The sequence below is a fragment of the Dermacentor albipictus genome, chromosome 9 (genome assembly GCF_038994185.2).
Source record: "Dermacentor albipictus isolate Rhodes 1998 colony chromosome 9, USDA_Dalb.pri_finalv2, whole genome shotgun sequence".
Taxonomy (NCBI): domain Eukaryota; kingdom Metazoa; phylum Arthropoda; class Arachnida; order Ixodida; family Ixodidae; genus Dermacentor; species Dermacentor albipictus.
In genome coordinates this window covers 20786486-20813805 of record NC_091829.1, presented here as the reverse complement: position 1 = coordinate 20813805, position 27320 = coordinate 20786486, and the positions used below count along the sequence as shown (strand labels likewise).

The 27320-nt window shown below is 45.7% G+C and overlaps 2 protein-coding genes across 3 annotated transcripts in view; one reads left to right on the top strand and one right to left on the bottom strand.

Moving 5' to 3' along the window:
* The window catches only part of mRpL28 (mitochondrial ribosomal protein L28), a 32120-nt gene extending 28757 nt beyond the window's left edge, over nt 1-3363 (top strand). For both annotated transcript variants that reach the window (XM_065450838.1, XM_065450837.1), the window contains exons 3-6: nt 319-462; nt 1989-2121; nt 3100-3136; nt 3216-3363. In XM_065450838.1, coding sequence (XP_065306910.1) covers nt 319-462; nt 1989-2121; nt 3100-3136; nt 3216-3300 — 399 coding nt within the window. In that variant the 3' untranslated portion in view covers nt 3301-3363. The remainder of the gene's footprint in view (nt 1-318; nt 463-1988; nt 2122-3099; nt 3137-3215) is intronic.
* A 5899-nt stretch (nt 3364-9262) lies between these two features.
* LOC135917338 (kelch-like ECH-associated protein 1B) overlaps nt 9263-27320 on the bottom strand; it is a 33873-nt gene continuing 15815 nt past the window's right edge. The window contains exons 7-9 of the mRNA XM_065450928.1: nt 23619-23824; nt 12526-12702; nt 9263-10682 (exon numbers count right to left, since the gene is read on the bottom strand). Coding sequence (XP_065307000.1) covers nt 10531-10682; nt 12526-12702; nt 23619-23824 — 535 coding nt within the window. The 3' untranslated portion in view covers nt 9263-10530. The remainder of the gene's footprint in view (nt 10683-12525; nt 12703-23618; nt 23825-27320) is intronic.

The window sequence follows — 27320 nt, the reverse complement described above, 5'->3', positions numbered from 1 at the left end:
AGTTTTCTATCGAACACTGGTGTGAGAAGAAGTTCAGATAGACGTTTTCCTTAATTTGCGACTGCGCTTCTTTGCAATGCACATCTGCCCACATTACTGGTTGTCATTCAAATGGGAACAAAGTGCCAGCTACAGATCCTAGGGCTTGTCTCCATTGCATGGTTTCGTCACGGGAGCCACGTGTACATTTTTCATGCCATAATACAAGGAAATTCTGCTTGTATGCATTGCTTGCAAAAAAAAATGTCTATGCCGCCATTTGTTGAGCAAACTGTCTCGCACATTGATCCCACAGGTGGTGTGAAAATTTTCTTTCAGACGCCAGTGCAAGACCTGCACTCCCAGCTTGCACTTGATCTAAGACGGAAAATGTTGCTGGCTTTGGCGAGGAAAGACTTGTACCCTGACAACCCTGAGAAGCAGAAAGAAATTCTGGAGAAGTACAAGGAGTTCATTGTATCAGTGAGTTGGCATGCTTCTTGCAGATCTCTTTTCAAAGGCTCATGTTCACTAAAAAAGAATTGAAAAAATACGAGGACACCTAAGCACTTTTTATGGGTTGTGAATATGAAAGCATTAATGTCCACTTGAAGCGCCACTGAGCGGTCTACAAAGTTATGAACTCCTCGTGAGCAAGCGATCGTGTTAAAATGCTTGGTCAATGCCTCCTAGGTGACGCAAGCTTCCGTGACGTCATGCTTTGCCTGACTGCCATAGAATCTAATGGGTACACTTGAGTAAGCCATGGTGATTTTGACGTCACCACTTTCGTCACACCGGGCTTGGCGATGGAAATTTCCGTCCAAGTATCATAATGTCATGAAGCAGAGTTTACATGCCTGCAATCTAGGAGCCGCTGGTTTAGCCCGCCGGGTAAGACACTAAGTTTGAGCATGTGGTCATAAGTTCAAAACTCACCACTGCCAACGTTTTTCCTTTTGAATTAATACTGTCTTATTATATATTAATTACTTTATAATGATTACCAAGGCTAAGTTAAAATGCAGGCTAGAGCTTCTGCAGACAAGGAACATACGGATAACACAGGCTTCCGAGAGCGAGAGTGACATATCTTCGCAGCGATGCTCTCTGCCCTCATGCAACTTCTAGTGACAGGCCCTACTGTGTGTGATCTGTACTGTGTTCTACCTTAGTCTTTAGATTTGTCCTGTTGCTCTTCCTTTCCTCTTTCATCCCCTCCTTTCTATCTTCCATTTCTGTATTGTTGTCACCTCCCTTCTGAAGAGTAGGCAGCCATTGTGCCCCTTCCGGTGGCAGTTGCCAGCCTGCTTATTGCTTTCCCTTTCCTGTTAATTGTGTATATGGGTTCAAAACATGCAACGCTTGGCGTGGTACCAGGTGTGCCCTTTTCCCCAATCTGCTCCATCGAGCATCGCAGCCAGTGGGAATTTAGGTGCCGTTTCGCTGCTACAGACGCCGGCTTTTTCTCTCAATGGGCCATTTGATGCTTTTGCATCAAAATTTCAGCACAACTCATCTCACTAGGAATGCCTACGTTAATGCGGTTAGCATTGAAGCAATGTAGCAACAGACTGTATTGCCACTACCTAAGTGCATCATGTATGAGGCGTGTATGCTGCTGGATGGAGTCTTGTTCATCTTCAAGTTTTCGCTGCTTCTTGTGGCAGTGGCCAATTTGGCTAATGTACACTTAGTACAACTGAGCAGAATCTTACAGATTATTTCTGGGGCATAGCAGATGAATGCGATAGTGTAATGATGATCGCATTAATGTCGACAGTCATCATTTCCTCTTTGAGCTTCCACTGCTGCTTGCCGGTGGCGCAAGCAGCAGTGGAACATCCTTCAAGTCTCTGCCCGATTTTCACAGGTAGGGAGCAATAACTGAACACTTTTATTTTTTCTGGGATGCTTGTGTAAGTGGTGGGCGATGCTATGATGTGAGCAAGCTGTGAGCTTGCTCCAGCTTTGTCACTGGCCAAGTCAAGTTTGACATTCTGCTGCAGGAGGAAGAAGCAGACTGGTTTGGCCTGACACTGTGGAAGGCTGAGAGGAAGCTCATGGACTATGAGGACGCTCTCCCAAAGCCGAAGCCACTCAAGTATCAATTCCTGAACGACTTCTTGGAGGAGTTGAAGTGTGAGCATTGCTTTGTCTTTACAGCATCTGTAGCTGCATGTTGTAACATTACATGGAAATCTTGGCTTTCTTGTTTTACTGCTTGTTTATTCTTGTTTATTCTTGTACAAAGCCCAGTTTTGTATAGTGTCGATATAGAGAAGCCTCTATGCAACTCTTTCAAAGTACAAGTAGATGCATAGTGAAAATCTTGCAAAAATGTACATTTGTGATAGAGTGTAAAACTGGACGATTTGGTTGATCTTCATGGTAAAATCAATGCAAAAAGACAGCAGCACAAGACAGAGAAATACACAGAACTGGCGCTGAAGTCACGACTCTTGTTAGAGTTGTTTAGCGCCTGTCCTGTGTGTTTTTCTTTCCTGAGCTGCTGTCTTTCTGCGCTGCTTTTACCATGAATACATTTGTGATACTGGGGGTTGGGGAGGGGGAAGAAGAATAAGAAGAAAAAGCAGTCATCATTACCACTTGGTAAATGTTTTCTCAAGCGATGTGATGTTCACCCATCTGTGACATAACCTGAAATTGCCAGCAGTGGACAACGCACGCAGTCTTAGTTTGAAGAATCTTGGATAGACCAAAGTGTTCTACACGTGCTATACTGTGACAAAGACCATTGAATGGCATGGTACTTTAGTCCTTGCTCTGTTCAAAACTATGCAGAAAAACAGAAATAGCAACAGTTGGGAACCTCGTCCCCTATAATCTCTGGAGGAATGATAGGGCATTCAAGAAACAGAAGTCTGGCTCTTGAGTGAACTTCTTTGGCACAACATCACAAGTAGTAAATCTTTTTCCGTCAAATGGATGAAGGTAGTTGTCTTCACCAGCATAGATATTATCCATCTAAACTGATCTAGTGTATTGTTGCATAGCGCCCCTTTAAAGTATCCTTGGGCCAAGGGCGCAGGCAGTGCAATCGCTTGTCCCAAATTGAAGAGAGTTTGAATGAAAGGTGTACTTATTTTACTTCTGCAGTGAAAGAAGCGGAGAAAGAACAGCAGGAGGCAACAGCGTAAGTTGATGCTTGACATTTCACTTCTAAACTAATTTTGTACGTAGACTTAATTGGCTGTTTTTTTTCCCCTTTGCAGTGGTCAGCAAGAAAGCTGGGTCTCGAGACTTAACCCATTTAGGCGGTCATCGTCATCAGACACAAGCTCGCAGTCATCATCATAATCACTATGTTAGCCCAGTTAGTCAAACGATAGTCAATTAATAAAGTATTTTGTTGACATTGAAGCCTTTAATGTACGAGGGTGAATCAGAAAGTCTGACCCTATCTTTTTAGCCATGCTAAGGTACATACAGGTAATTAGAAATATGCATACTATTCTACGTACCTTACACTACTTTTCCACAGGTCGTACTATTGCGATTCTAAGCACCCCCCCACTATTTTTGCAAAAAAAGAAGAAAAAAAAGGAAAAAGTTTGCATGCCAATCTAAGCACCCCCCCCCCCCCTTTTTTTTGTGCGAGGGCGAGAGCATAGCCAAAGCTGCCAAGTGCACTTGCTCACTCTATCGTCAAGCCAGAGCCGTCGGAATCTTGAGGTGGCTAGGCATTGGCAGCACTATCTCCGGCTTTTTGCATTGCTGCATTCGGACACTACACAACAGATGACAGGGCAGAACTCCAAGGTTTAAGCACCCCCCCTCCCCCCCACAAGAAAGCCTGCTAAAAGCAACCCAGATAACTCTATCAGCGTGTTGCTTCGGCGGCGCTCGGCAGGTTTCGGAGGCATCGTGGGCGCGCGTTGCTTCGTTTGGTGTCAGCTGTCTGACAGCCCTAACGGAAGTCGGAATGAATTTGGAGAAAGCTTCCTACAGCTTGAAGTTCAAGCGAACTATAGTCGCGTTTGCCAAAGATAATGGCAACCACAGTGTGCCAGTGGAACTCGGCATCGACCGAGCCTGCATTATCAGGTGGAGGAAGCAGCGTGCCCAGGTTATCAAAGGCACCGCGACACGTAAGTTCACGGGACATCACTAGGGCTGACATCCGCAAATTAAGGAAGACTGAGTCTGTTCGTAGCAAATGATGCCGGGGTTTCACTGTCACTGTTGATGGAACCCAGATAAAAGCGTTGGAGATCGCAACAAGAACGCAGATTATCCGCACGGTATTTCGTGCATGTCGGGGCTGGGTGGAACATATGATGAGACGAAATGGATTTTCTTTGAGTTGCCAGACAACAATATGCCAGAAGCTGCCAGCCGATATTGAAGAAAAGCTTATCACTTTTCAGCAGTATGTGATGAAGCTCTGCAGGGAACACAGCAACGAGCTTAGCCAGATTGGCAACGCCGATGAGATGCCGGTGTATTTTGACCTGTCGAGGGCATGCACAGTTAATAAAGTAGGAGCCTGAGAAGTGAGGGTGAAGATGACAGGGTATGAGAAGCAACATGTCACAGTGATGCTGTGCATAACAGCTGACAGCCGGAAGCTTCTACCATACATCATCCTCAAAAGGAAAGACATGCCAAAAATGAATGTTTTCCTAAAGATGTCATCGTAAGAGTCCAGGAAGAAGGGTGGATGATAGCAGAGCTGATGTCAGACTGGACTCGAGTCGTGTGGCAGTAGTGCCCGGGAGCATTGTACGGCGAACCTGTGGGCATGCGGTCGAGGCATCTGTCGGACGCATTTTGCGGCCATGTTATCCCGGAGGTAAAGACCAAGCTTCAGAAGAGCAATTGTGACTTGGTCGCAATTCCAGATGGTATGACGCCAGTGCTACCACCCCTCAACATGTCAGTCAACAAATATTTTAAAACAATTTGACAGGAGTGCAAAGAATGGGTGCGGAACCTCGACCCGAAGGAAACACTGATGGGAAACTTCAGAAAGCATCCCTGTCAACCATTGCAAGGTGGATATTGGATGCATGGAACCGGGTCTAAGTCGACGTTGTGGCCAAGTCATTTAAGAAGTGATCGATTACAAAGCATTTCGACGGAACCGAAGACAACCTACTGTGGGATGGTAAGACCAGTGGCTCAAGAGGTGCAACGGGCTCGTTTGATAGTGAGAGTGACCGAGTAGTGAATGTCAGACACAAGCGGTGGGTTCACTTTCTGCACCTAGATATCTTTCTTTTGAATTTTTGCCACATAAAGGTTATTTCTCGTGGCTCTCGTCAAGATACCACTATGAAAAGATGATGGGGTGGGTTTTCGAATCTAAGCACCTCCCTCACTTTGGTCATCATGATGTTGAAAGAAAGGCAGTGCTTAGAATCGAGTAACTATGGTAGTCCCCACATTGGTTCAGACATTTGTCCCATCGCAGCACTAAATTTGAGATGCCCCTATGATTTTTCCGGCTGACTGTGGAACCACCGTCGGACTTTGTGGCCTTTTGCAAACTCGCAACACCACCACCTCGTACTTCTCAAAGCGTGACACCTTTCCCCATATGTGGGCAGCATTTCCCTGTAGATTTCGATGGGCGTTCGTCCCTTGCTCCATAGAAAACGAATCACGCTTCGTTGCTTGTATGCCTTGGACGTGTGAAGCACAACCACCGCTTCAACAACTCACAGCTGCGCCATGCCGCAGAGCTACTGCCAGATAAGGCCAGGCCAGTCCAAGAAAGGTCTACTGCTGAGAATGGATACGTTGACTTCACATTCATAGCTGTAACTTGGTTAAAAAAAGTAGGGCCAGAGGCTCTAATTCGCCCTTGTAACTCTCTGACATTTCTGATGGCTTGAAACAGTCTTGGAGCACTTGTAGATGCTTGACTTCTCTCATGAAAAGCTAGAGGTCAGCATGTTTTTGTCGCTGACCAAGGAGGGGGTTTCGTTCGTCTTTTTATTTTTCCAAAAGAATCTTGGAATGACTTCTTTAGCTAAAAGCTGCAGTCTGCAGTTTAACAGAGGCCTCAAAGCCGGAGACGAAGCAGGGCCTGTCTTCATAGCATGCATGGTGCCCAACTTTGGATGGGAATGTCAGTGCAAGCTAAGCCTGAACAGAAACCTAGCGTTAGGTATCATAGCAATAAGTACAGTCGAACACCTTTGTAACAAAATCCTTGCGGCCTCTGAAATCATTCATTTTACAGGTCACTATGTTGTAAAAGCCATGCACTGCACAGCTTGCAGTAGAACCACGAAAGGATTGTTCCTTCACTACGCAGGTCATTTCGTTGTGGTGTTCGTTGCTGAAGCGCTCGACCGAAGCACTGCATTAAACAACATGACATAGTGTGTCTTACAAAACATGTAAAGTTTGTTGAGGTGAAATGGTATCGGAAACACTACAAGTCGAAAACTGTGTAAACTAAAGCACGCAACAATGGTACATTGCATGCTTTGTGCAGTAGTGATAAATTGCGATGAAGTAGTGATCTTAGATGTGGGGATCGAACTGCTGAAGAAGGACTGGGCAAGGTGGCGCAGTGGTTCTTTGCTTGAAAGGGCTTGTGGAGGCATGGGCAGTCAGCTGATGTGTTTACGCTGAGCTGAGCCACGAGTGGATTCCGGCCATTTGTTTATCTCAGTGTGGTGGTGTGGCCATGCGGAGCTATGCGGCCCTTGTTCCTTTGCCTGGCCCAGCGAATCACTGCTGCACAAGTAAAAACAAGGTAACCTTTTCCATGTGCTTCCTGTGTATATTTATTGAGGGCACGCCACGTGTAAGCCAGTTCCAAACCAAACAAACTTCAACCTGGGGTGCCCTTTTTTTTTAATTAGCAGAATTTTCTTGAAATCACATGTGACATGCAGCACTATTGTACTACTTGAGCTAGGTTACCCTCAGAGGCAGGCGCTATTTTCACGAAAAATCAATATGAATATCTGAATAATTATCAAAGTTCTCAATCGGTCAGTCAGATTTATTAGTCGAACATAGAAAATGGTTGCAAAATAATTGAATCGATAGCCATTAGGCTAGTTTCCGGTCTAAAAAGAATTGCATCTACATATAGGCTACAGGGAAGAACTTGAAAAGAAGAAAAACAAGGGGACAAAAATGAAATACTTAAAATGCGAACAATTCATCAAAATTGCAATCGGTCATAAATGTTGCAGTGACAAAAACTGGCTGTAGTTTAGCTCAGCAAACCCTGGATATGCAAAGCTTGGTTTAGCCTGGTTAAGTGTTGGTTTCACTTGGTTAACCTTTGATTCAGCTGTAATTATTATACTTGAATATACAATCATCATTAAGCTAGCTATGACGGCCGTGCTTAGGTCGGTGGCTAGACATGACTGTCTAGCCATTGACCTAGGCAGAATTGAATTGACGGCTTGGGTAGACACGCATCGTTAGCCCGCGATATCTGTTGGGTGGTCAGAGGCCGCTTGGCGACGCCAGCTCAAAGCCTCCCGCGCCCGCGCAATGCTCAGAGAAGGCGGCCCGGCCTCTCTCTCATCCATGGCCAAGCCTGCGCTGACTAGGCGAGCGCGGGTAAGGTCAAATGAAGGTCAAATTGTTGGTGATGACGAAACTCGGCTCAACTAGGTTCTTTCCCTTTAAATATACAACTGTGCATAAGCGAACAGGTAGGCCACTCAAAAATGTTTTGATGATTTATGCAAAACAGCTTAGATGATAGTTTGAAGTTTCTGCCAGTTTTATTATAAGTGGCAATTCATTCCAAACCTGCTAATGAATGCTAATGAAGTTTTAAGCTAATTACTGTTATGGCACATGTTGCAGTTTACAAATTGTGTACAATTACTTCAAAAGTTATATCCACTTGGAACCAATTCGAAGGATGACACCGGTTTCGAGGTATGCATTCCCAAAGTTTCCGATGAAATGCATTGATGTTCCAGTAATTTTTATTTTAATGCTTAAGAAGACATTTTCTTGAAGAGGGGTTTTCTTTAAGAAAAATTTAAATTAAACAACAGTGCATTCTTACCACAGGTTTGACAGTGCTAATCTCAAAACCGGTGCTTGTTTCTAAATTTGTTCTGAGAGAATGCACCTTGTAGAATTGACGACTTGAATTCATGCATTAAAGTGCACATGTACACTAAACCAACTAGTTACATAGTTTATTTGTGAATTTTTTTTAATTAGTCAAATATGCATTTTGATTTCCATTGCTACTATTTTCCACCTATTCGTGTAAACCAGCTCAATTAGTATAATTCTGCTATATGTCACAGGCGATTTTTCAAAATTTTGTTATTAGAAATAAATGCACTTAGTATATATATATACAGGGTGTTTCAGCGAACACTTTCAAAAATCTTTCAAGGTTGCTTGTGGCAGATATCACAATTCTAGTTCATGAGCTGGTCTTGTAGAAGCGGCGGACAATACTTGCAAAAAGAATTGGGATGAAAAATTGGCTAATTCATAAAAAATTACTAATTACGTTATTATTACGTTATTAATTACATTATGGCCCACATTGCAATTTACAAATTCTAGCAGTGGACTTTGCAAGGTGGATCCACTTGGAACAAAGGCACCCACCAGAGAAATGTATTGGCGTTCCTGTTAATTTGTTAATAAAACGTCATTTCATGCACTGAAGCACACAACTCGAACACCAATGCATTTCTCCGCAAAGTTTGGGAATTTATATCTCGAAACTGGTGTCGTCCAGAGAATTCATTCCAAGTAGATCCACCTTGCAAAGTCCACTGCTAGAATTTGTAAATTGCAATATGGGCCATCAGATAATTAGCTAAAAAGTTAGTGGATTCTTGTTAATAAGTCAATTTCGCATTTCCATTTTTTGTGCAAGTAGTGTCTGCCGCTTCGGGTAGACCGGCTCATAAACTAGAATTTAGCTATCTGCCACAGGCAACCTTTCAAAAATTTTGAAAGTGTTTGCTGAAACACTCTGTATATATAAAGCAGGCTCATAATGAAGCTTATTTATTATCTGGAGAATTCAGCTTTTGCTCATGAATTTTGAGTTTTGGTTAGGTAAATTGAAAAAAAAATGAAAAGGAGCAGGTGACAAGCTTACCTGCAAGGTTAGTTTTGCTGCACTTTGTGAATTAATGAACCAAAGGTATTTCTCACCTGTATGTGAGAACGTAGAATTTCCTGGATATCCTTCATAGGAAACTTTCCTGCAAAACTTTTCATTTAACGCTTTTCCTGGATGGAATAATTGCTAGCAGCACACACCGCCACTAGTAGAAGTGAATGAAAGTAATAGTGCTCGCTTATAATGCCATTTATTTAGAAACAGCAACAATAAATTTTGCAGGTTGAACTTCTGTACAGCCACTGCTGACCTTTTTGGTTGTGGAAAAGACACTACGTACTCCACCTCATTCTAATTTGACGGGCAAGTGAAGGCTCCTAGGACTTCTGACTGCAGGGTTGGCAATCGATACTTCATTGTTAGATGCCCGAGTATGTGGACATTTGTCTATCAATATTCTTTTTTAATTATACTTCCTAATAAATTGTTTCTTTAATTTTGTTATGGATTGCATCATGAGAAGAGAGGAATGGTGGCAAAGCCTGCATTCAGCTCGTGTTAACATGACAGTTGTCCTTAATTGTTACGATACCCTTGATTGAGTGTGCACTGCATTCCTTTTAAGCTGTATACTGGTCAAATGATTCTCTGTTCGATTGATCCTGTGACATCCCCCATGAAAGATGTGGAATTTCTGTCATATTGTCATATTAAAATAGGTATCGAATCACATATAATCTTAAAAAATGAAAAGTTTTAAATGCATCTGGAGTCATGAGCAGTCAAATACCTAGCTGCCTTTGCGATACTGTCTCAGCTCCCTGCTCTTCTTCGTTGTTCCTTCTTTAGTACTTGTTGACATGTAATGATGCCACTGTTTCTTCTCACATTGTTGTGCAAAGCTTTGGTAGTTTTGGGATGGTCCTCAAGATTTGTTATTCAGGCTTCGTGATCTTGGAAAGCATAATGTTGGCAAAGTTTGCTGCAAGTTTGCTACCTTATGTACAAAAAAGCAAGGAACGTATGGGAACACATGGGAGACAGGGGGTCATAATAGGCTTAGCTAACTTGAAAAGATAAAGCAGAGATAGGCAGATTACTGAAATGCATTGAATACGGTAAGACCTGATTAGCCTATGCAGGCTAGGTGACTGTTATCATCACCCTGATTCAAAGGGAATGCCATTAGAAGTCAGTGTGAGATTTCTGTTTTTGGTAGTTCCGGGGGGACTGCTTTGTCAAAAATATCTGAAAAAGCTCGACCAATGTCTGTTGTGTTCATTGGGATGTTGCGGCAAGCACGAAAACTTGCAGGGGTTTTTAGAAGTTCGCGGAAATGGCGAGTGGTTCATTAGTATGAAATCGTGGACTTCCAGCTATATGTACAGGAATAAGATTTGAACCCGAATGTTCAATGCCATGGTCTTGTTTACTCATGTGCCTGCGTAGCATTCACATTATGTCAAGTTACAGTGAGGGGGAGTATGTAGGTTCCCTTGGAGTCATAAGACTTTGTGGAGCACGCAAGGTGCCGGGGAAGAGCACGATGCCTGGCCGCTCTTGCAAGAAGGCATGGGTGGCCCCGTCGTCCACACATTCGTCGCAGGGTCATAGACTTCCACAGTCGACAGGTACTCCTGGCCGTCATAGCCACCTGCCAAGAAGACGTGCATCAAAGCAGGCATGTTAAAGCAGGGGAGCAGCGTAAATTAACGAAAAAGGAAGCATTGATTACCACAGCTTAATTTTTTTCAGCCAGAGGGTGACCTGGATGACGTGCTTGATCCTGTTTTCATTATGCCTGTTGTAATACCTTGTATGCTTACTGCTAATTTAGACCCGCATGCCTTACAGTGTAATCTACGAAAGCAGGAACGATAGGGGGCTCCTATTATAGTTTTACTTTGGGACTTCCTCATGTATCACTTATACTCCAAACGCTTCTTTATCTTTATGCTGTGATAAAAAATTTCAAACAGATGGAAATGGGCCTGCCGGGGATGTGGTCTGTGGAACACATAAACAGTGGTTTATTAGAATAACAGGAAAGGTACTAAGGTAATTTATTCTACGGGTAGGTAGATAGATGTAGTAATTGGGTAAAGAATTGGGAGGGGTTAGTGGTTTAGGAGATTCGTAGCTCTGCTGTGTAGGTGGATTGCACGAAACAGGGTTAACTGGCAAACAAAGGTTTTTGTTCCACTCCTGACTTTGTTCTGTTGATGAGGACACTTTCTGTTGAGGCATGACATCAGTGGTCAAAGTCGTCAGGGTCATCATCGCCGTCATGCCGTACAAGATGATTGGTCTACCACACTTAATCGGGAATATCTTGCTTCGTTCCTGGGCGTTAAAGTGTACTTAGCATGGTCAGTTCACTCTTTCTTTGTCCTAGTATTTTTTCGCTACCGAAAGCAGCTGTGAATGTACTTAGCAGATCTGCTGCGTATAATATGCGAACGTTTGTGGTCTAGCACGAAGGGTCGTCACTAACTTTTCGTTGCTCGGGTGCTATTTTATCTACAAGCAGCCATGGTTCTTCCCCATCACAAGCATGACTACTGACTTGGGTTGTACATATGTTCACAAAAGTATTCGCAATGTTGCCAACCTGCATTCAAGCACAGACAGCACCTGTCTGTGGCAGCTACCTGCACAACCTATCTCTTTAGGTAGTGTTGTTACTATATGCTGTCATGGTCCACACCGTGTTGGGGTACACTATCCAACCGACCAGATCCCCTTGTGCATTTACTCTGCTTCATCCTGTGTTATATGCTCCTTATCCTCAGATTTCTGTATGTTTGCTCTCCTGCATAATTTTACCAAATTTTCTTGGCACATTGTATCAAGGTCATGCTCTGAAATTGATTTAACGCATTATGTTTCGAAACATTAAAGCCTGTTGAACCCTGCATCAATAGCAAGCTCATGTATTTATGTTCCACTTTTAATTGACTCTCAGTTTGTTCGAGAGAAGTTTTACTGTAGTTGCCTAGTCAAATTAACTGTTCCTATTGTCTGTTGTCAAACATGCATGAACAGATGGTAACTTTTAAAGATTTCATGAAAATGTCAGCTACAGTCAGTCATAACTAGCAGCAATTATAGAGGCCACAGCGCTATTCCTTCCTGATGCGTCAGATGTTGCTTATCAGTTGCCCGGCGAACAATACTTGTGACCTGTACATTTTTGTTTCACTTTAATGAATTCTCACTTAAGCAAACGATTTCTTGAGGTCCCTTGAAAGGGAAGTTTTACTGTAGCATGTTGATCACTACTGACTGTTGTCTATGCATGCATGAACAAATGATAGTTTCTAAATGTTTTGTGTATTCGACCAGCAGATACCGACTAGTGGCAGTTAGAAATAGCAGACGTGTGTGAAAATGTTCTTGGTAAAGCTCTAAAGCTACTGCATGATAACTCTCCTTATGCCTTACTATGCATCTTATTGGCACTCCACACGACAATACTCTTGCCTCGAACCACTTACCTAAGGCATAGATCTTGCCATCCAAGACAGCGGCACTGAGAGCACTCCTTCGTGTGTTAAGGGGTGCCACCATTTCCCAAATGTCATGGTCTGTGTCGTAACGCTCGACGGAGCTGACTTGGCCTTGACCATCGTAGCCGCCAATGACATAGATGTGCTTGCCAAACGCAACGGTTCCTGTATGTGCGAGAGTGTTAAGACTGAATGTTAGCGACTGCTTTCTTCTGTGCAGGATAATAACTTCACCTAGTTGCGGTATGTCTTTCGATTTCAGAAAGTGCGATTTTGCATTCTCTGGTAGCTTGTACAATGGCTGGTATTGTGAAGTTTGAGTCTTGCCATTTGTGGAATTCAATGTTGAATGCAACCGCATGGGCTTCTATCAGTGTACAGCCACACTGAGAACACATGTGCAGATAATTGTACAGCCTAACCCCAATATAACAAATAAACGTATAACGAGTTATCAGATACAAGGAAGTCTAAAATTTCTATTGTTGACATCAGCATGTGATGAATATAAGCTTGTAATGACTACAGAAAAGGTATGTTCATGTTCGATGCAGCCGCATTACGACACGGTTGGACTGTATTGTTACGAAAGATACACGGCGACATGCTTGTGCATTGTAGCATCAGAAGTACAAATTTCTCTCACTTGTGGAACCTGTATTAGTACATTACCCTTCTATAATACCAAGAATGGCCCTGTTACTGAGAGAAGAAACTTGGTGAGCCGAAAAAGACATGAAAAGTAAAGGCAAGTGGCGCCACCGCCTTGAAGTTCTCGCACCAGCTTGCCGTGATGTTATCAATTTCGACAGCATACGGTAGGGCCTAGTATTGATAAAAATGGACTGCATTGTGTTCTAAAGGAGCCAAAGATCAAACATGGCAAGTTTCGGTAACTTTTGATGAGCCAACACAACCCAAATAAGAAAGAATATATTGAAATCCCTGCCACCACATCGGCGCAACACTGGGGTTCTGGCACAAAATTAAAACGAAAATGGAGCATAGAGTTTTCGATGAACACTTTATCCGTCTAAGTTGATGTATTGTTTCTCGTTGGTGTCCCTCCAAGGCATTTGGAATGGACCAACCTGCCATACACGATGACAGCCTATAAATTTGGTTCAAGCTCCCTCTGCAAAACTGCTCTGCACCTGGCCTTTGAGTTCCCATGCTCCAAAACCTAGTTCCAGGAAAACGCCGATAACAGAAGCACCTCATGCCTGCTGCAATTTCACGAAAATGTGCAAACATTGTTGCCAGCATCTGCACAAATTCTCTTCGAGTTGGAAAGTGGTATGTTCGCCACGGCGTTCTTAACTCGTCCTTGACTTTATCGAAGAAGCTAGAACAGTGATGTGAAGCAGGTAGCATTGATTCTTGGTAAAGCAGAGAAAAAGTGCGCCTTTACAAATGTCATTGAACCCCTGATGATGAGCTAGGGGATGTTGACTACACACTAATTAGTGAATTGGCCTACATTTTGGCCAATGAGTAGTGGTGCAGGCCATGCAAACATGGTACACTGCGGCAAACATGCTGTACTTCTTCAATGGCTACACAATGAAACCGGAACTGTAAGTCGGAGGGTGCCGCTTTCCCTGTTTCGGTCAGTTTATTAGACCTAGTTAGCATCACATCAATTTTCTTTCATCGCATGTCATGCGGAAGCAAATAAGTGGTCACGGGGCAGCAGCAGCAGCAGCCAACAAAACTGGTTCATGCTGTTGCAACAACAGTCGTATAAACTCAAAATGGTTGCACCTCCGCAGTGGGTTACTGGCCACTATGCATTGCGGAGCAACTGGGCAGGCATTGTGTGAATGTACAGGACATTACGGTCACACAATCAGTGAATCTTGCGAGGCCAAATGCCATCACACCCTCATATTCGTAAGCGTGCTTTGATTCATAGCTCTTCCATTAACTGCACCGAGTACAAGGCAGCACTGCCTCCTTGAGTGGAGTAGGTGTCGCACTTGAGTGAAGGCTACTCCGAGATTCGTGTCACGAGGAGTTGATTGAGCAATATGCCTTGATGCCTGTGCCTTTCAATGCGTGTCGAGAGTGCATGGCTACGATTGTTAAGCTTGGTGATCATTGAAGAGGACTATTGATGTGCTCAGAGCAATATTGTCAAAGCAGAGTGCTGCCTTGAACTTCAACTTAGCATCGTGCAGCGCCGGTAAATGTTCACTGTAACACTAATACATTTCGCCACATATTTTGGGGACATATTTCTTGAAATTGGTGCTCAGATTTCTGCTAAATGGATATTACTTCATTGCTGCTGCGTTTCAATTCTGCAATAGAGACATGCTCTAAAGTGATTAATTATAAGGTAAATTGGTGTAATTTTGTTAATTAGCTAACCTAAACCTGCAATTTGCTTTGGAGCTCATGCCCACTGACTCAAGTAATTCAGCTCATGTAACAATTGTGAACCACAGGAGATTTTTAATTAAAATCCGTTCCCATGAAAATATATAACCCAGTGTGTTTGTATAATGAAAATCTGTCATGTCAGGAAATTACTTATGTGAATGAAAGACATGAATGCTTTGAAGCTTTTATTGAAACTCTTGGTTACATAATAGTGTCACATTCATGAACTTCATGGTGTGCAACAAGAACATCTAAATAAACAGTATTGGTAAAGTTAACATTAAAACCGACAAGTCAATTCACGTTTAAGCTTTCTAGTCTAGACTGTTGAAAGCTAGTAACAGTGTTCATAGCTACATTTATGCACTTATACAAGGTGCCTGGCATTTCTACATGGCTGCTGCATAGTAGGATCTTTTAAGACTAGCAGGCACAAACAACATTCATCCCAGGAAAATGTTAATGTTTTGTAATTTTTCAAGACCTCTAAAATTAAACATGGTGGGAGCCGTCATTTAAAACACGTCATAGTTAGTGTATGGAAGTTTATCTTACAGTGTTGGTTTTTAATAAAATGCCGACCTGCACATGAAAGTCTCAAAAAAGCAAAGCAGAATGTTAACAAAATGTTCTCCAGCCTTGAAGACAATAAAGATATCCCAATGCAAACGTGATGGGAACTAACATTAAGATCACGAGGTAACTAGTCTATTAAAGTCTCTTTGGTAAAACGCTGAAATGTGCATAATATTAAGGAAGTGAACAAGGATGTTAAGAAAATGTCCTCCAGCCTTGAAGACAATAAAGATATCCCAATGCAAACTCGATGGGAACTAACATTAAGATCATGAGGTAACTAGTCTATGAAAGTCTCTTTGGTAAAACGCTGAAATGTGCATAATATTAAGGAAGTGAACAAGGATGTTAAGAAAATGTCCTCTATCTTTTGAAGACAGTGACAACCTCCCAACGTAAACCTAGTGGGAATGGTCATTAAGAACATGAGGTAATTCGTATGCACACATTTCATCTTCTAGGGCCAAATCTCGGCACAATGCTGAACTGCACCCAAGAGGCTCAGAAAGTGAACCTAGGCGCTGAGTTTGCTGCACCAGCCATGGAAAGGAAGCCGCCTTCTCCAGAATCATCATCTTCACCAAACAAGGTGAAACCACCGTCTTCAACACTGGCTCCAGGGCTCGGTGCTGCGGCACCGAAGGAAAACTCTGACTGTGACGGACTCTCCTTCGGACTTTGACTATCCACAGGCTTTGGCATTTCCCCTTGCTCGGGAGACTGCATATCAAGAGAATTCCATTCAGCTGATGCAACTGGGGACCGTGCTACCCGTTTTTGTCCCACGTGAGAAGCACCGACTGTGGGTGTTCGTTCCAGCATGTGCCCTTGTTTGGGAGGCTGTGCAAGCTCAGCTGCACAGCCTCCCTGCCGCTCCTGGTGTCCCTTGCTCGCTTCGGACAATGCAGTTGAGGGATGTGGAGGTGCCTGTCTCTGTGTTGTTTGGGCAGGACCAGGAAGGCCCAATCGTTCCTGCTGGAAACTTGCAGGCTTCGCAGAGTGAGCCGTGTGGTGGGATTGCTGCTCTTGCATTGCCGCGATCCATTTAGCTGGCATGGTTGTGGACTTTGCAGGCTCTCTTGGTGCCATGTCGGAAGGACTAGGCAGGGGCATTTTTTCCGCAACACGCTGGTCATCTGGAGGGTGTTCAGGCTGAGCTGCGCAAAAGAGTCTCTCTTCCATCGGTTCTCTGCTCCATTGAGACGGTGACATGGCCAAGGACTGCAGAAGAGCTTGTCTTTGTGCTGTGCTGGAAGGACGAGCTGCAGACAACTGTTCCAGCGAATGCTGATGAGCTGGAGGCTGAGAAACCCGAGTTCCATGGAGGGTTTGTTCATCTTCCTGTCTTCCATGTCCGGGAAGCTTCTGATCATTTGGTGCGGGAGCACGGCGGTCCGTTGGAGGGGCAGGAATAGGGTGTTTTTCTCGTAGTGTTCTTGGAGAGGCCTGCTTGCCAAAGGGTAAGGCAGTATTAGCAGCTGCAGGCTGGGAAGTAGTGGCTTGAGCAGGTGCAGAGGAAATTTCATGCTGGGCACCAGGTGGTACAGAAGTGGCTCTGGCTGCCAGAGAGGGTGAGGTTCTCTCACTGGGAGAAATGTGAGGGCGTTGACGTGGTGGTTTGAGAGCTGGTGTAGATGATGAAGCGCTGCCATCATCAATTCGTGGCTGCTTGCAAGGAGGAGCAAATGTGCTGAAATCTGCAGAGGTAGACGACACAGGTCGTCTCTGAGCTGGAGGCTTGGGAGCAGGAGCCGACTCAAGCAGCAGTTGTAGTTCACTCAAGAACGTCAAAGAATCGAGCTTAGGGCCTCCGGAGGCAGGCCTTGATCGTACCACAGCGCTACTTGGTGGCGGCATCAATAGCGGTGACATGCTTGGAGCGGCACTTCGAAGCGGTGGTCCTTTCTCGAGCCTTGCGGGGGCTTCCATTAAGATGCTCTGGTTCTTGGTACTTGGAATGGCTTGTGTTTCAAAATGGAATGAAGTCGATGCATCAAGTGACACTGAACAGGACTTGTTCTGAGGAGTCTTGACGACAGGATAAAGCTGCAATGTCCGAGTCTTTTCAGAAGTGTTGTCCCTTGCTTGTGTATGTAACTTGCCCTGAGGCAGTGCCGCCTTCGTGGACTCCAACTGTTGGATTTCGTTTTGCAACTCTTGTACTTGCTTTTCTTTAGTTGCGCCTTCGACCTTAAGCTTGGCGAGCCTAATAATGAATGCATTGAGTTCATCTTGAGCAGCCCTCTGTTTCTTTGAGCGCGCCTTTTGCAGTTCCTCATCAATGGCACGCTCAGCTGCTTCCTTCGATTTGCATTCTTCCTGCAGCTCCGCGACTCGCTTTTCCAGGTTCGGAATATCATAACGGCGTTTCACTTTTTCCTCCAGTTTTTTTGTATGCCGAAACATCGCGTCAACACGTTTCTTGCGCTTCTCCAGCTTCGCATCTAGGTCGGTTGACCTTTTCAACTCTTCGTCGAGCTGCTTCTCCATGGCGCTAGCCTTTTCGCTCAATGGCTTGTTCATTTGTTTCAGCGACTTCACGTACGCTTCCTTGGCTTTCACATTGTCTTGCTGGGCTTTCACAGCTGCTTCGGCATTTTTCACCGCCTCTCGATAGATGAACACCTCCGATTTGGCCTTTTGCAGTCGTTCTTGAAGCCATATTTGTTGGAGTTCTGCGGCGCGGACTTCTTCGTTAGTCAACGCTATTGCGGCAAGCTCGGCATTTATAAGCGACCGCGCAGTTTCTGTGGTCGCTCTGGGTGCGTCCATTGCTTCGCAATTCACCGTCTGGCACCCGGATCACTTCTCAAGGTAGAACCAAGTCTAAACTTAAACGAGACTCACGCTAGCTCAACGGAAAGTTGGTTGCTCCGGGGCACGCACGCAAGGGACTCCGAGCAGAAGTGAACGTCGCGCTCGTTGGTGTCCAGACGTGGGCACCGAAAATGTTTACTGTCAATAAAACGTGCCCTACTAGTGTCAAATAATGTAGCTCAGCGAAACTTCGCGCCGAAGCTGCCGAGACGCAGTTTTCGTGGCTAGATGAATATGTGCACCGACCGATCCGTCTAGAGAGTACTTCACCATTTCTCCGCATAATGACGCGAAAGTGGCGCTGCGGTCCGTAGAACTTAGTCACTAACGGTGCTAAGTGGCGCGTGTCGTCTGGTACGCCTGGTATTCGTGGCCAGACCATATGGTGAGTTGGCCCGCAACGAATAATGCACGCTCAGTGAAAAATGTCATTTGTAGCAGTAAGTTTGCGCAGTGAGGCTCTACGGGTATCTATTATTGGGTGTCTGGGTGTTGCTGAAGGATATGGAGACTTCAACGACGCAAACGTGAGCGGCAGAATTAGCGCAAGCTCGCTTACGAGGACAAATAACCGTAGGCCACATATTTTAGTGATGGCACGTCTTTCTCAGAGAAGGTTGACACGTATACTTATTTCTTCGCTCGAAACTGTATGTCAGGTTTTAAGTTTGCGAAGACTGTGCTTAAAGCAGCATTGTTCTTGGCATCTACAAGAGCAACAGATAGATACGTATACCAGCTGTGTTCGTTGCCCTTTTTTAAGGACAGTTCCTCAATCGCGATTTCACCCATTCGATCGACCAAGATTTACCAAAAATGCCATGATATGGTATTCCCGCTCTTCTCTATGATATAATGCCCGAAAAAAGAAAATCGAAACATTATTTGAAGTTTCTGTGCTGGAGCTTACCAACGGTGTCAGCGCGTACGTATTTCCCCATGCTCACTGGATCTGGCAGCGGGAGCATAGAGAAAGAATTTGCGGGAGGTTCTGCGGCTACTGCATTTTCTGTTAGTGCAAAATTAGGTGGCGACACCACCTTCGATAACGTCATTTCGGAAGCATATATGAGTGTCTATGCCAGGAACCGACGGCTGAACCATAACTCTGCAGGTAATTCGCTTGTTCCTGAAATAAAATTACGCCAGCTGCGGCATAAAAAGTAGTGCAACTTTTTCACGAAGCCTTAGAAAGGGCAAATGACAATGTAAAGTCGTATGGGAGCTGGCAGTATAATTGGAGCTGCCAGTCCAACATCCTTGCTTCATACGCGGTTGTTAACCGCCATGATGGCTTAGTGGTTATGATTGTGCTGCTGAGGGCAAGGTGACGGGTTCGACTACCTGCTGTACGAGGATACTGTATCTTGATGGGGGCCGAAATGCGAAACGCTCGTATACTTACGTCAGGGGCATGTTAAAGAACTCCAAATGGTCAAAATATTATCCCGAGGGCCTTACATTGGCGTGTATCGATCATAGCCCATATGTTAATTCCCTCGGGTCGTTGAACCCCATAACTTATTTGATACAAACAATACTTGGCTGCACCGAATCCACGATAGAAGCTTCGTGCTAGTTCATAGACTATATGTCTAAACTCACGCCGCACTTGTCGCGAAAACTGCACTGCTAGGTTCTTGCACATGAGCTAGAAAAAATTCCAGCACTGCGTGACTTCTTTCCCATCCGGCTTTGCTTACACTGGTCAGACTGGTACTTTGAGCGTACAGCATAGGTACAGCGGTACAGCGGTGGCGATATCCTCAAACTCGTCTCTTGTCTACATAGAGTTTCCTACAAAAAATAGGAAACTCTATGCTTGTCTACACTGCGTACCGACGACGACGTGCGCAGGAGCACCGTTATGCTGATAGCAGCGCCACTTTTGCGTCATGAAGCGGAGAAGTGGCGAACAACCCTCAGTTGGAGCACTTACTTCCATGTCGCAGCAGTCCCGCGGTTACGAAAATCTTTTCTCATCGTGGACACATCACGTACCCTCTCCGTTTCAATCAGTGAACATTTCCTGAGCACACCCTCTGGTACTTAAAGATTCTAGCGCCACCAATGGGCAAACACTCAGGCGTAGTTTTACGAGATTTTGTGCTTACAATGTGAGAAGTAAGCTTGTATTCGCGTTCAGGAGGCGGCAGAGCGATTCGTAAAATGATTATTTTTTTCCGACGCGAGTTTTGTTGGAGGCGGGGAGGGGGCTTGCACTAGAGTGGTTGTTTATTCTACGGGGTGCCCGCCAAAAGTTGCCGCCAAAAGTCGTATCGGTTACGAAGTTCACGCAGTGCGCGTTCAAGTTTTGAGACAACAGCAACGACAACAACATTTATCTCGTGTTTTTTTTTTGGAGTGCATTTGAAGAAGCAGTCCTGGCGCGGCGCGCATCGGCTTATCGGAGCTCGGTGTATACATAGTACTTGGAAAGTGGCGAAACATTCCCGAGTGCGACTTTCAAGACCGTTTCAAGTGAGCCTGCTGTGTGCATCTCCCGGATGCATAGAGTTTCCTAACTGATCACCAGGTAATATTCGGTGCTCCTCCTCGACTTTTAAGACCGTTTCAAGTGAGCCTGCTGTGTACATCTCCCGGATGCCGACGCCATGGCTACAGTTTTTGTCACGCGTGGTGAGTGCATATGTACGATGTTTCACGTCTCGGCGCGGCTTAGGGAGATAACGTTCGTTTTTGAGCATGCGTGTTTGGAAGACTTGCTTCGTCTGATAATTTCCCGCCGGAGGTTATGCTTGGGTCACGTGCTTCACCTCCGGTCTAACGGCGTGTGCCTTAGGAGGCCAGGAGAGGGAAATTTCGCACGAGCGCGGCTGCCAACGTTATCTTGGCCTATCGCGTGCCTTACAAAGGGGGTGTCGCCGCTCGTCTCGCGTGCCTCTGCACGAGTCCAGAGTAAGGTCGCTGGATGTTTTAGTACGAAAGCATTGTATGCCCCATTACGCGAAAATCCGGCGTTGTCGTCGTCGGCGTGACCGAAAGAAGGTACCAAAGATGGCCGACGGCGCGACAAGTGAAAACGCTTCAAGAATGCTCGGATTGACGTCAGTTTCTCAGGGGAGGTTCCTGAAAAAGAAGTAAATGAATGGCTTTGAATGGAAAATTCGGTACATTTCGGTATAGGTAGGAATCGATCCCGGGCCTCCGTCGTGTTAGACGAACACGCTCCTCTGATGCCATGGCGGCTCCGCGTTTCTGGCTTACTAATGTGCGTGTGTCAAGAACACTGACAAGGATATTTATCTCGTTTTTTTTTTTGAGTGCAGATGTTGAAGCGGTCCTGTCGCGGCAGCACCTATCGGCATATCGTAGCTCCGTATACATATGTGGAAAGTGACAAAACATTCCCGAGTGCGACTTTTAAAACCGCGTGAGGCGACGAGTGAGCCTGATGTGTGCATCTCCTGGATGCATAGAGTTTTCTAACCGATGGTCAAGTGACATTTGGTGCGCCTCCCTCCGACGCCACGGCTACAGTTTTTTCACGCGTGGTGATGTTGCGTACGCGCACGTCACGTTCAAGTAGTGGCCCAGTGCGTGCGTCACAGGGCACGTGACACGGCGCGGACAAGGTGGCGCCACGTCACTAGTATGAAATGAACGCGTCCATGGCGTTCCGAGGCCTGCATACAAACGGTACAGTTGCTTTCGCATTCCCACACGTGAGCAGTCTTCAGTGTGTGTACTGAATTTTATCTAGGGACCTTAGTCCAGGGCGTTCATGCGCGTCCTAGCTAAGCGGAACACCAAGACCGACTACGTCACCGTCCCTTTCCGGGGGATTCGCCGCGAGTAAAGAGGGAAACGGCGTTGGGAGTGAAATTACGGGCCTTTCCGCGACGCGTAGCGATGTAATTCTCTGCAAACACGCTCGTTGGCGCGCATGGTATGCTCTGCGCTTGTCAGCTCAAGATGGCCAGACGTGGTGAGGTGCCCTTTAATCTCTAGGCATGATGGCGTCGCTCGCGTGTGGCATGAAAGTGACCCGTTGCAAAAAAAAGTACAGTAACCCCTCGATATAGTGAAATCGCTTTATTCGAAATAACGCTTTATTCGAACTTTTTCGTGGTCCCTACTGCAGTGAGTGCAACCGCAGGGGTGCCGGACTCCGATGCTTAGTACGTAGTGTGGAAGCGGCGAAAGCGCATGAGGCCACTCGGTGCAGTGCACGCGATGGCTCTTTGCTTTTAACGCGACAGCGTTAAGGAGCTCGTGTCGCAGAAAAGCCGGTGTCGTCGGCGGCGTTGGCCGTGAGCGATGAATCCCAGAAGGCATTTCATAAATAAAAAACATCTTGCAAGGTGGGCTGGTGGGAATCGAACCAGGGTCTCCGGAGTGTGAGACGGAGACGCTACCACTCAGCCACGAGTTTTCTTTGTATCAACCTAGAGAGTGAGAAAGCGCTACGAAAGCCAGCCTGCCACGCGGCAAAAGCCCATTGGAGTTAACTGTACCGCGTGGTGATAACCGACAGACGATCCAGCTGCTCACATGCGTCAGCAGAATTTCACCACTGTCATGTCGCCACATGTTGAGTGAGGCTTTGATTCAACATGCGTTCTACTAGCTCTCGCGTTGTTGAAGCGCACATTCCGCATTACTGCGGCTCTTTTGTAGCCTCTCCGATTTAAACGAAATAGCGCATATAACGAAGTCCATTTGGTGTTCCTGTTACGTAATTCTGTATAACGAGGGTTTAGGTCGTGCCGACGCGCGCCAGTATATTTAGTAGAGAACCTTAAACCTTCGTTACCCGCAAAAAGAAAAGAGAAAGAAAGCGCACACATACACACACACAAAAAAGACGAATGACAAGTCGACAGTGTCATATCAACATTTATAGAGAATTTTAGCTTGTCCCTGCACGAAATTACTGTTCACGAATGCAGGGCTACGGGACACAAGCGTGAGCAGCAGGGTTGGTACCGTCATGTTGTGGTGCACAGTTTAACCGGAAAGTACACAGGAGCGCTTAGTACAGTATAACTATAGCCACATTCTGCTTATCTGCTGGTGTAAAGCGTCGGCAAGCGGTGCAGCCAACAACCTGTGGCTACCGTTCCTTTTGCTTTACTGTTGCGACAAGAACGTCCATGTAACACATGAACGTTTCACGCGTTGTTGTTTGACAAAGCGTCAATAGGTGTCGCTACCATCGTTACTGCCGTTCGCGCTTGCCGTAACCCGCTGTTTACACAACCTACCCGGTGTTCCCGTAAATATTAGAATGCGCATGCGCACACGCTAAATCTCCCCCCTGCGACGTGGGAGGCACTCGCCTGCTCCGCTGCGGGGCACTTTGAGAGGAGCCACGACGTCCCACCGGTCCCGCTCCGGGCAGTAGCGCTCGACGAGGCCGAACTTGGTGGCGCTGTCGCAGCCGCCCACGGCGTACAGCCGCCGACGTACCACGGCCGCGCCGAGGCCGTACCGCGCCAGGGACAGGCCGGCCACGCTCGTCCACGCGTTCGTCGATGGGTCGTACCTGCGCATCCCCCACCGAATGAGCGCCGGTCTTGTACAGGCAGCGCGTTTTAACGCGACAGCGTTAAGGAGCTCGTGTCGCAGAAAAGCCGGTGTCGTCGGCGTCGTCGTCGGTGTCGTTGGCCGTGAGCGATAAATCCCAGCAGGCACTTCATGAATAAAAAACAACTTGCAAGATGGGCTGGGTGGGAATCGAACCAGGGTCTCCGGAGTGTGAGACGGAGACGTTACCACTGAGCCACGAGTTTTTTTTTTTTTTTTTTTTTTTTTTTTTTCTTTATTGCCGGTCGTTGGCCCGGATAAAAATTACACATTCACAAATAATCAAAAGGCACACTCACAATATGTTGAAAACAACCGCAGAACTTGTGCGGCTGCGCTTGTGCTAAAATTCCCTTATCGCCAATAATAATTCCACTCGTGGCAACCACTCTGGGATGCACTCCAGCAACTTTTGTTCCTCTACAAAGTTCCGTATGCTTTCTTTGAAATACTGGCGAGCCGCTCTTGCATCGAGATCGGCATGCCTTACCGCAATTCTACATTTCCAAATGCTATGTAGGGCCAAAAGCATGATCACATCGAATGGGGTACCATCATCACTTTCTATTGGCAAGTAGCGAATCCCATACGCATCTAGGGGGAAATCCTTTTTGATTGTGCGCTGGAGCACATCCCAGAGGAAAACGGCATCCCAACAATGCAGAAAAACATGTTCAATTGTCTCCTCCTGCCTGCAAATTATACAATGAGTGCCCCAAGGAACAAAGAAACCTCTTTCAGCCAGCCATGGTTTGACAGTCAGCGTTCCGGAGTGCAATTGGAAAAAGAACGTCTTAGCGCCTGACGGTACTAGCATCGCCTTAACGCGCTTCAGAACATTGTGCCCATGGCTAGCTCTGTAGAGAGACCGATATAAAGGCACGGGAAGAACAACATCACACAGGTCCCTGTACAGTTTTTTCCGGTTAACGTCACTCAAATATTGAAGAGAAAAACGCGCTGACAAAAACCTGCATGAAACCACAACTTCACGTAGAAAACCATAAACACCCCCTGGCAAACTGCCCGTTGAGACAACCATTTCGGGCAAGAGCCTGCCCAGGCGAAGTTGGCAGACAGTGTATAAAAACGGGTTTTTTGCGTCCCTGAAGAAAAAAAAACGATTGACAACCTGTCTCAAAAACAAATGTGACAATCCAAGTCCTCCATTTCGAACTCGAAGAAACAAATTGGTACGACTTGATCTCTCCCAAGACGATGCCCACACAAACACTGCGAACACCCGGTGAATTTTTTGGATGTTTACCCTTGAGCAATGCAAGACTTGGAGGATGTACCAAAGTTTGCTCACTAAAAATATGTTGCAAATTGTGGCTCTGGAAAACATAGACCAATTCCAGCCATTCCATTTGTTTACTGTGTCCCGGAGCTTATCCACTTCACTCCTCCAGTACGACTCACTGTCTTTGTAGCACTGAAGGGGAACACCCAAGTATTTCACCGGAGTCGTAACGAAACTCATGTTGGCAAAAGTGTCTGGGGTCGCCCGCCAATCCCCGTGCCAGAATCCCAGGCACTTACCCCAGTTTACCGCGCTGCCGCTCACAGCACAAAAACTTTTAACACATTTGACAGCCTGTGTTATACTGTCCAAATCAGTGCAGAACACAGCAATATCGTCTGCATAAGCCAACAGGCGGACTTCAACCTCGTGCAGTTTAAACCCGCGGACACAGTCATTCTCCATGACACTCAAACAAAACGACTCTATATACAAGCAAAACAACAGCGGCGAGAGAGGGCAGCCCTGACGCACAGACCGCTTAACTTGGATTCGCGCTCCCAACATCTTGTTGACAATGAGCCGCGTCGAGCAGTCCCGGTACGCCATGGCAACCCCCTCTCTAATTATTCTACCCAAATTCACATAATCTAGAATGCACAAAAGTATGTCATGAGGCACCCGGTCAAACGCTTTCTCGAGATCAATTTGGAGCATTGCCACATGTGCACCCATGGCATCGCAACATTCGAGGATACTGCGTGCTACGTGTATGTTTGAGAAGATAGTTCGACCTTTAATGCCACACGTTTGATGCGGCCCCACAAGCTTCGCAATGACAGTCTGCAACCTCTTTGCTAAGATTTTCATCATTATCTTATAGTCTCCGTTAGTGAGACAAATTGGGCGGTAAGAAGTTACCCTTCGCAATGCAACGGGATCTTCTGACTTGGGTATAAGAATAGTGTGGGAAGATGAGAAGGACGGGGGTAGTACTTTGAGCTGGAATGCTTCATTATAAACATCCGCTAAGGCTGGTGAGATCGCACCTTTGAAATATTTATAAAAGGCTGAGGTTAGACCATCAGGGCCAGGGGACTTTCCTGGATGCATACTTTCAATAGCACTTTTCACTTCCTCTTCCGAAATTGGTTCCTCCAATGTTTCTTTCGTACTTTCATCTAGCCTTGGCATCAACGACAAAAAGTCCTTTTTAAAACGATCAATGTCGACTGCGCAGTAAGTGAATAAACCACTATAGTGCTCGAAAAAAGCACGCTCGATATCTTCTGCTGCGTCGCTAACTTTTCCGCAATATTCGATTTCCGCTATCTGATTGCGGCGCGCATGCCACTTTTCTGAGCCTAACGCTCTTTTCGACGGTACTTCTCCCATTATCAGCCTTTCAGCCCTTGCCCGCACCACAGCACCGCGGTATCTCTCGATATCGAACTGTTCTATTTTATGTTTCAGTGCGCGAATATCGTCCATGAACATGCCGGGCATCCTACATTCCTCACTGATCAATTTTTCTAAATTCCTGCGCATCTGTTTTTCTTCTGCTCCCTTTTCTCTGCATATAGCGCTCGCACGCTCTAAAGCCTTGATTTTAACCACCTGCTTGAAGTTCTCCCATTTTTCACCAGATGTCGTGTTATCATCAGCATTCATTTCTTCAACTTGCTTCGTTACATCCGCTGTAAACATTTCGTCGCTTAGTAATTTCGAATTAAATTTCCATAGTTGCCACTCAAAGCCCTTTTTCTTTTCTTTCGTGCTTGCTACTAAAAAGCTGACCAAACAGTGATCACTGAATGAAAGTGCGCTCACGTGGTACTCCTTACAAAGGGGTATCAAATCAAGGCTCACATACACTCTGTCAAGACGGGCGTGGCTGGCTGCCTGAAAGTGGGTGTACTGCGTAGTCCTCCCACCACCGAGACACTCAGCCACGTCTTCCAAACCATCGTCCCTTATCATATCGCTTAGGGCAATGGTGCTTGCATCCTTGTACGGTCGGGCGCTAGTTTTATCACGGGCTGAAAGAACACAGTTAAAATCACCGGCAATAATGAGGAGCCTATTACACAGGGTATACTGTTTTAGCTGATCGAAAAATCTGCGTCTTTCCTCAGCGACAGTCGGCGCGTACAAACAAATAACACGCCATTCCAATGACGATAATAAAAAATCGCAGACAATAAGCCGACCT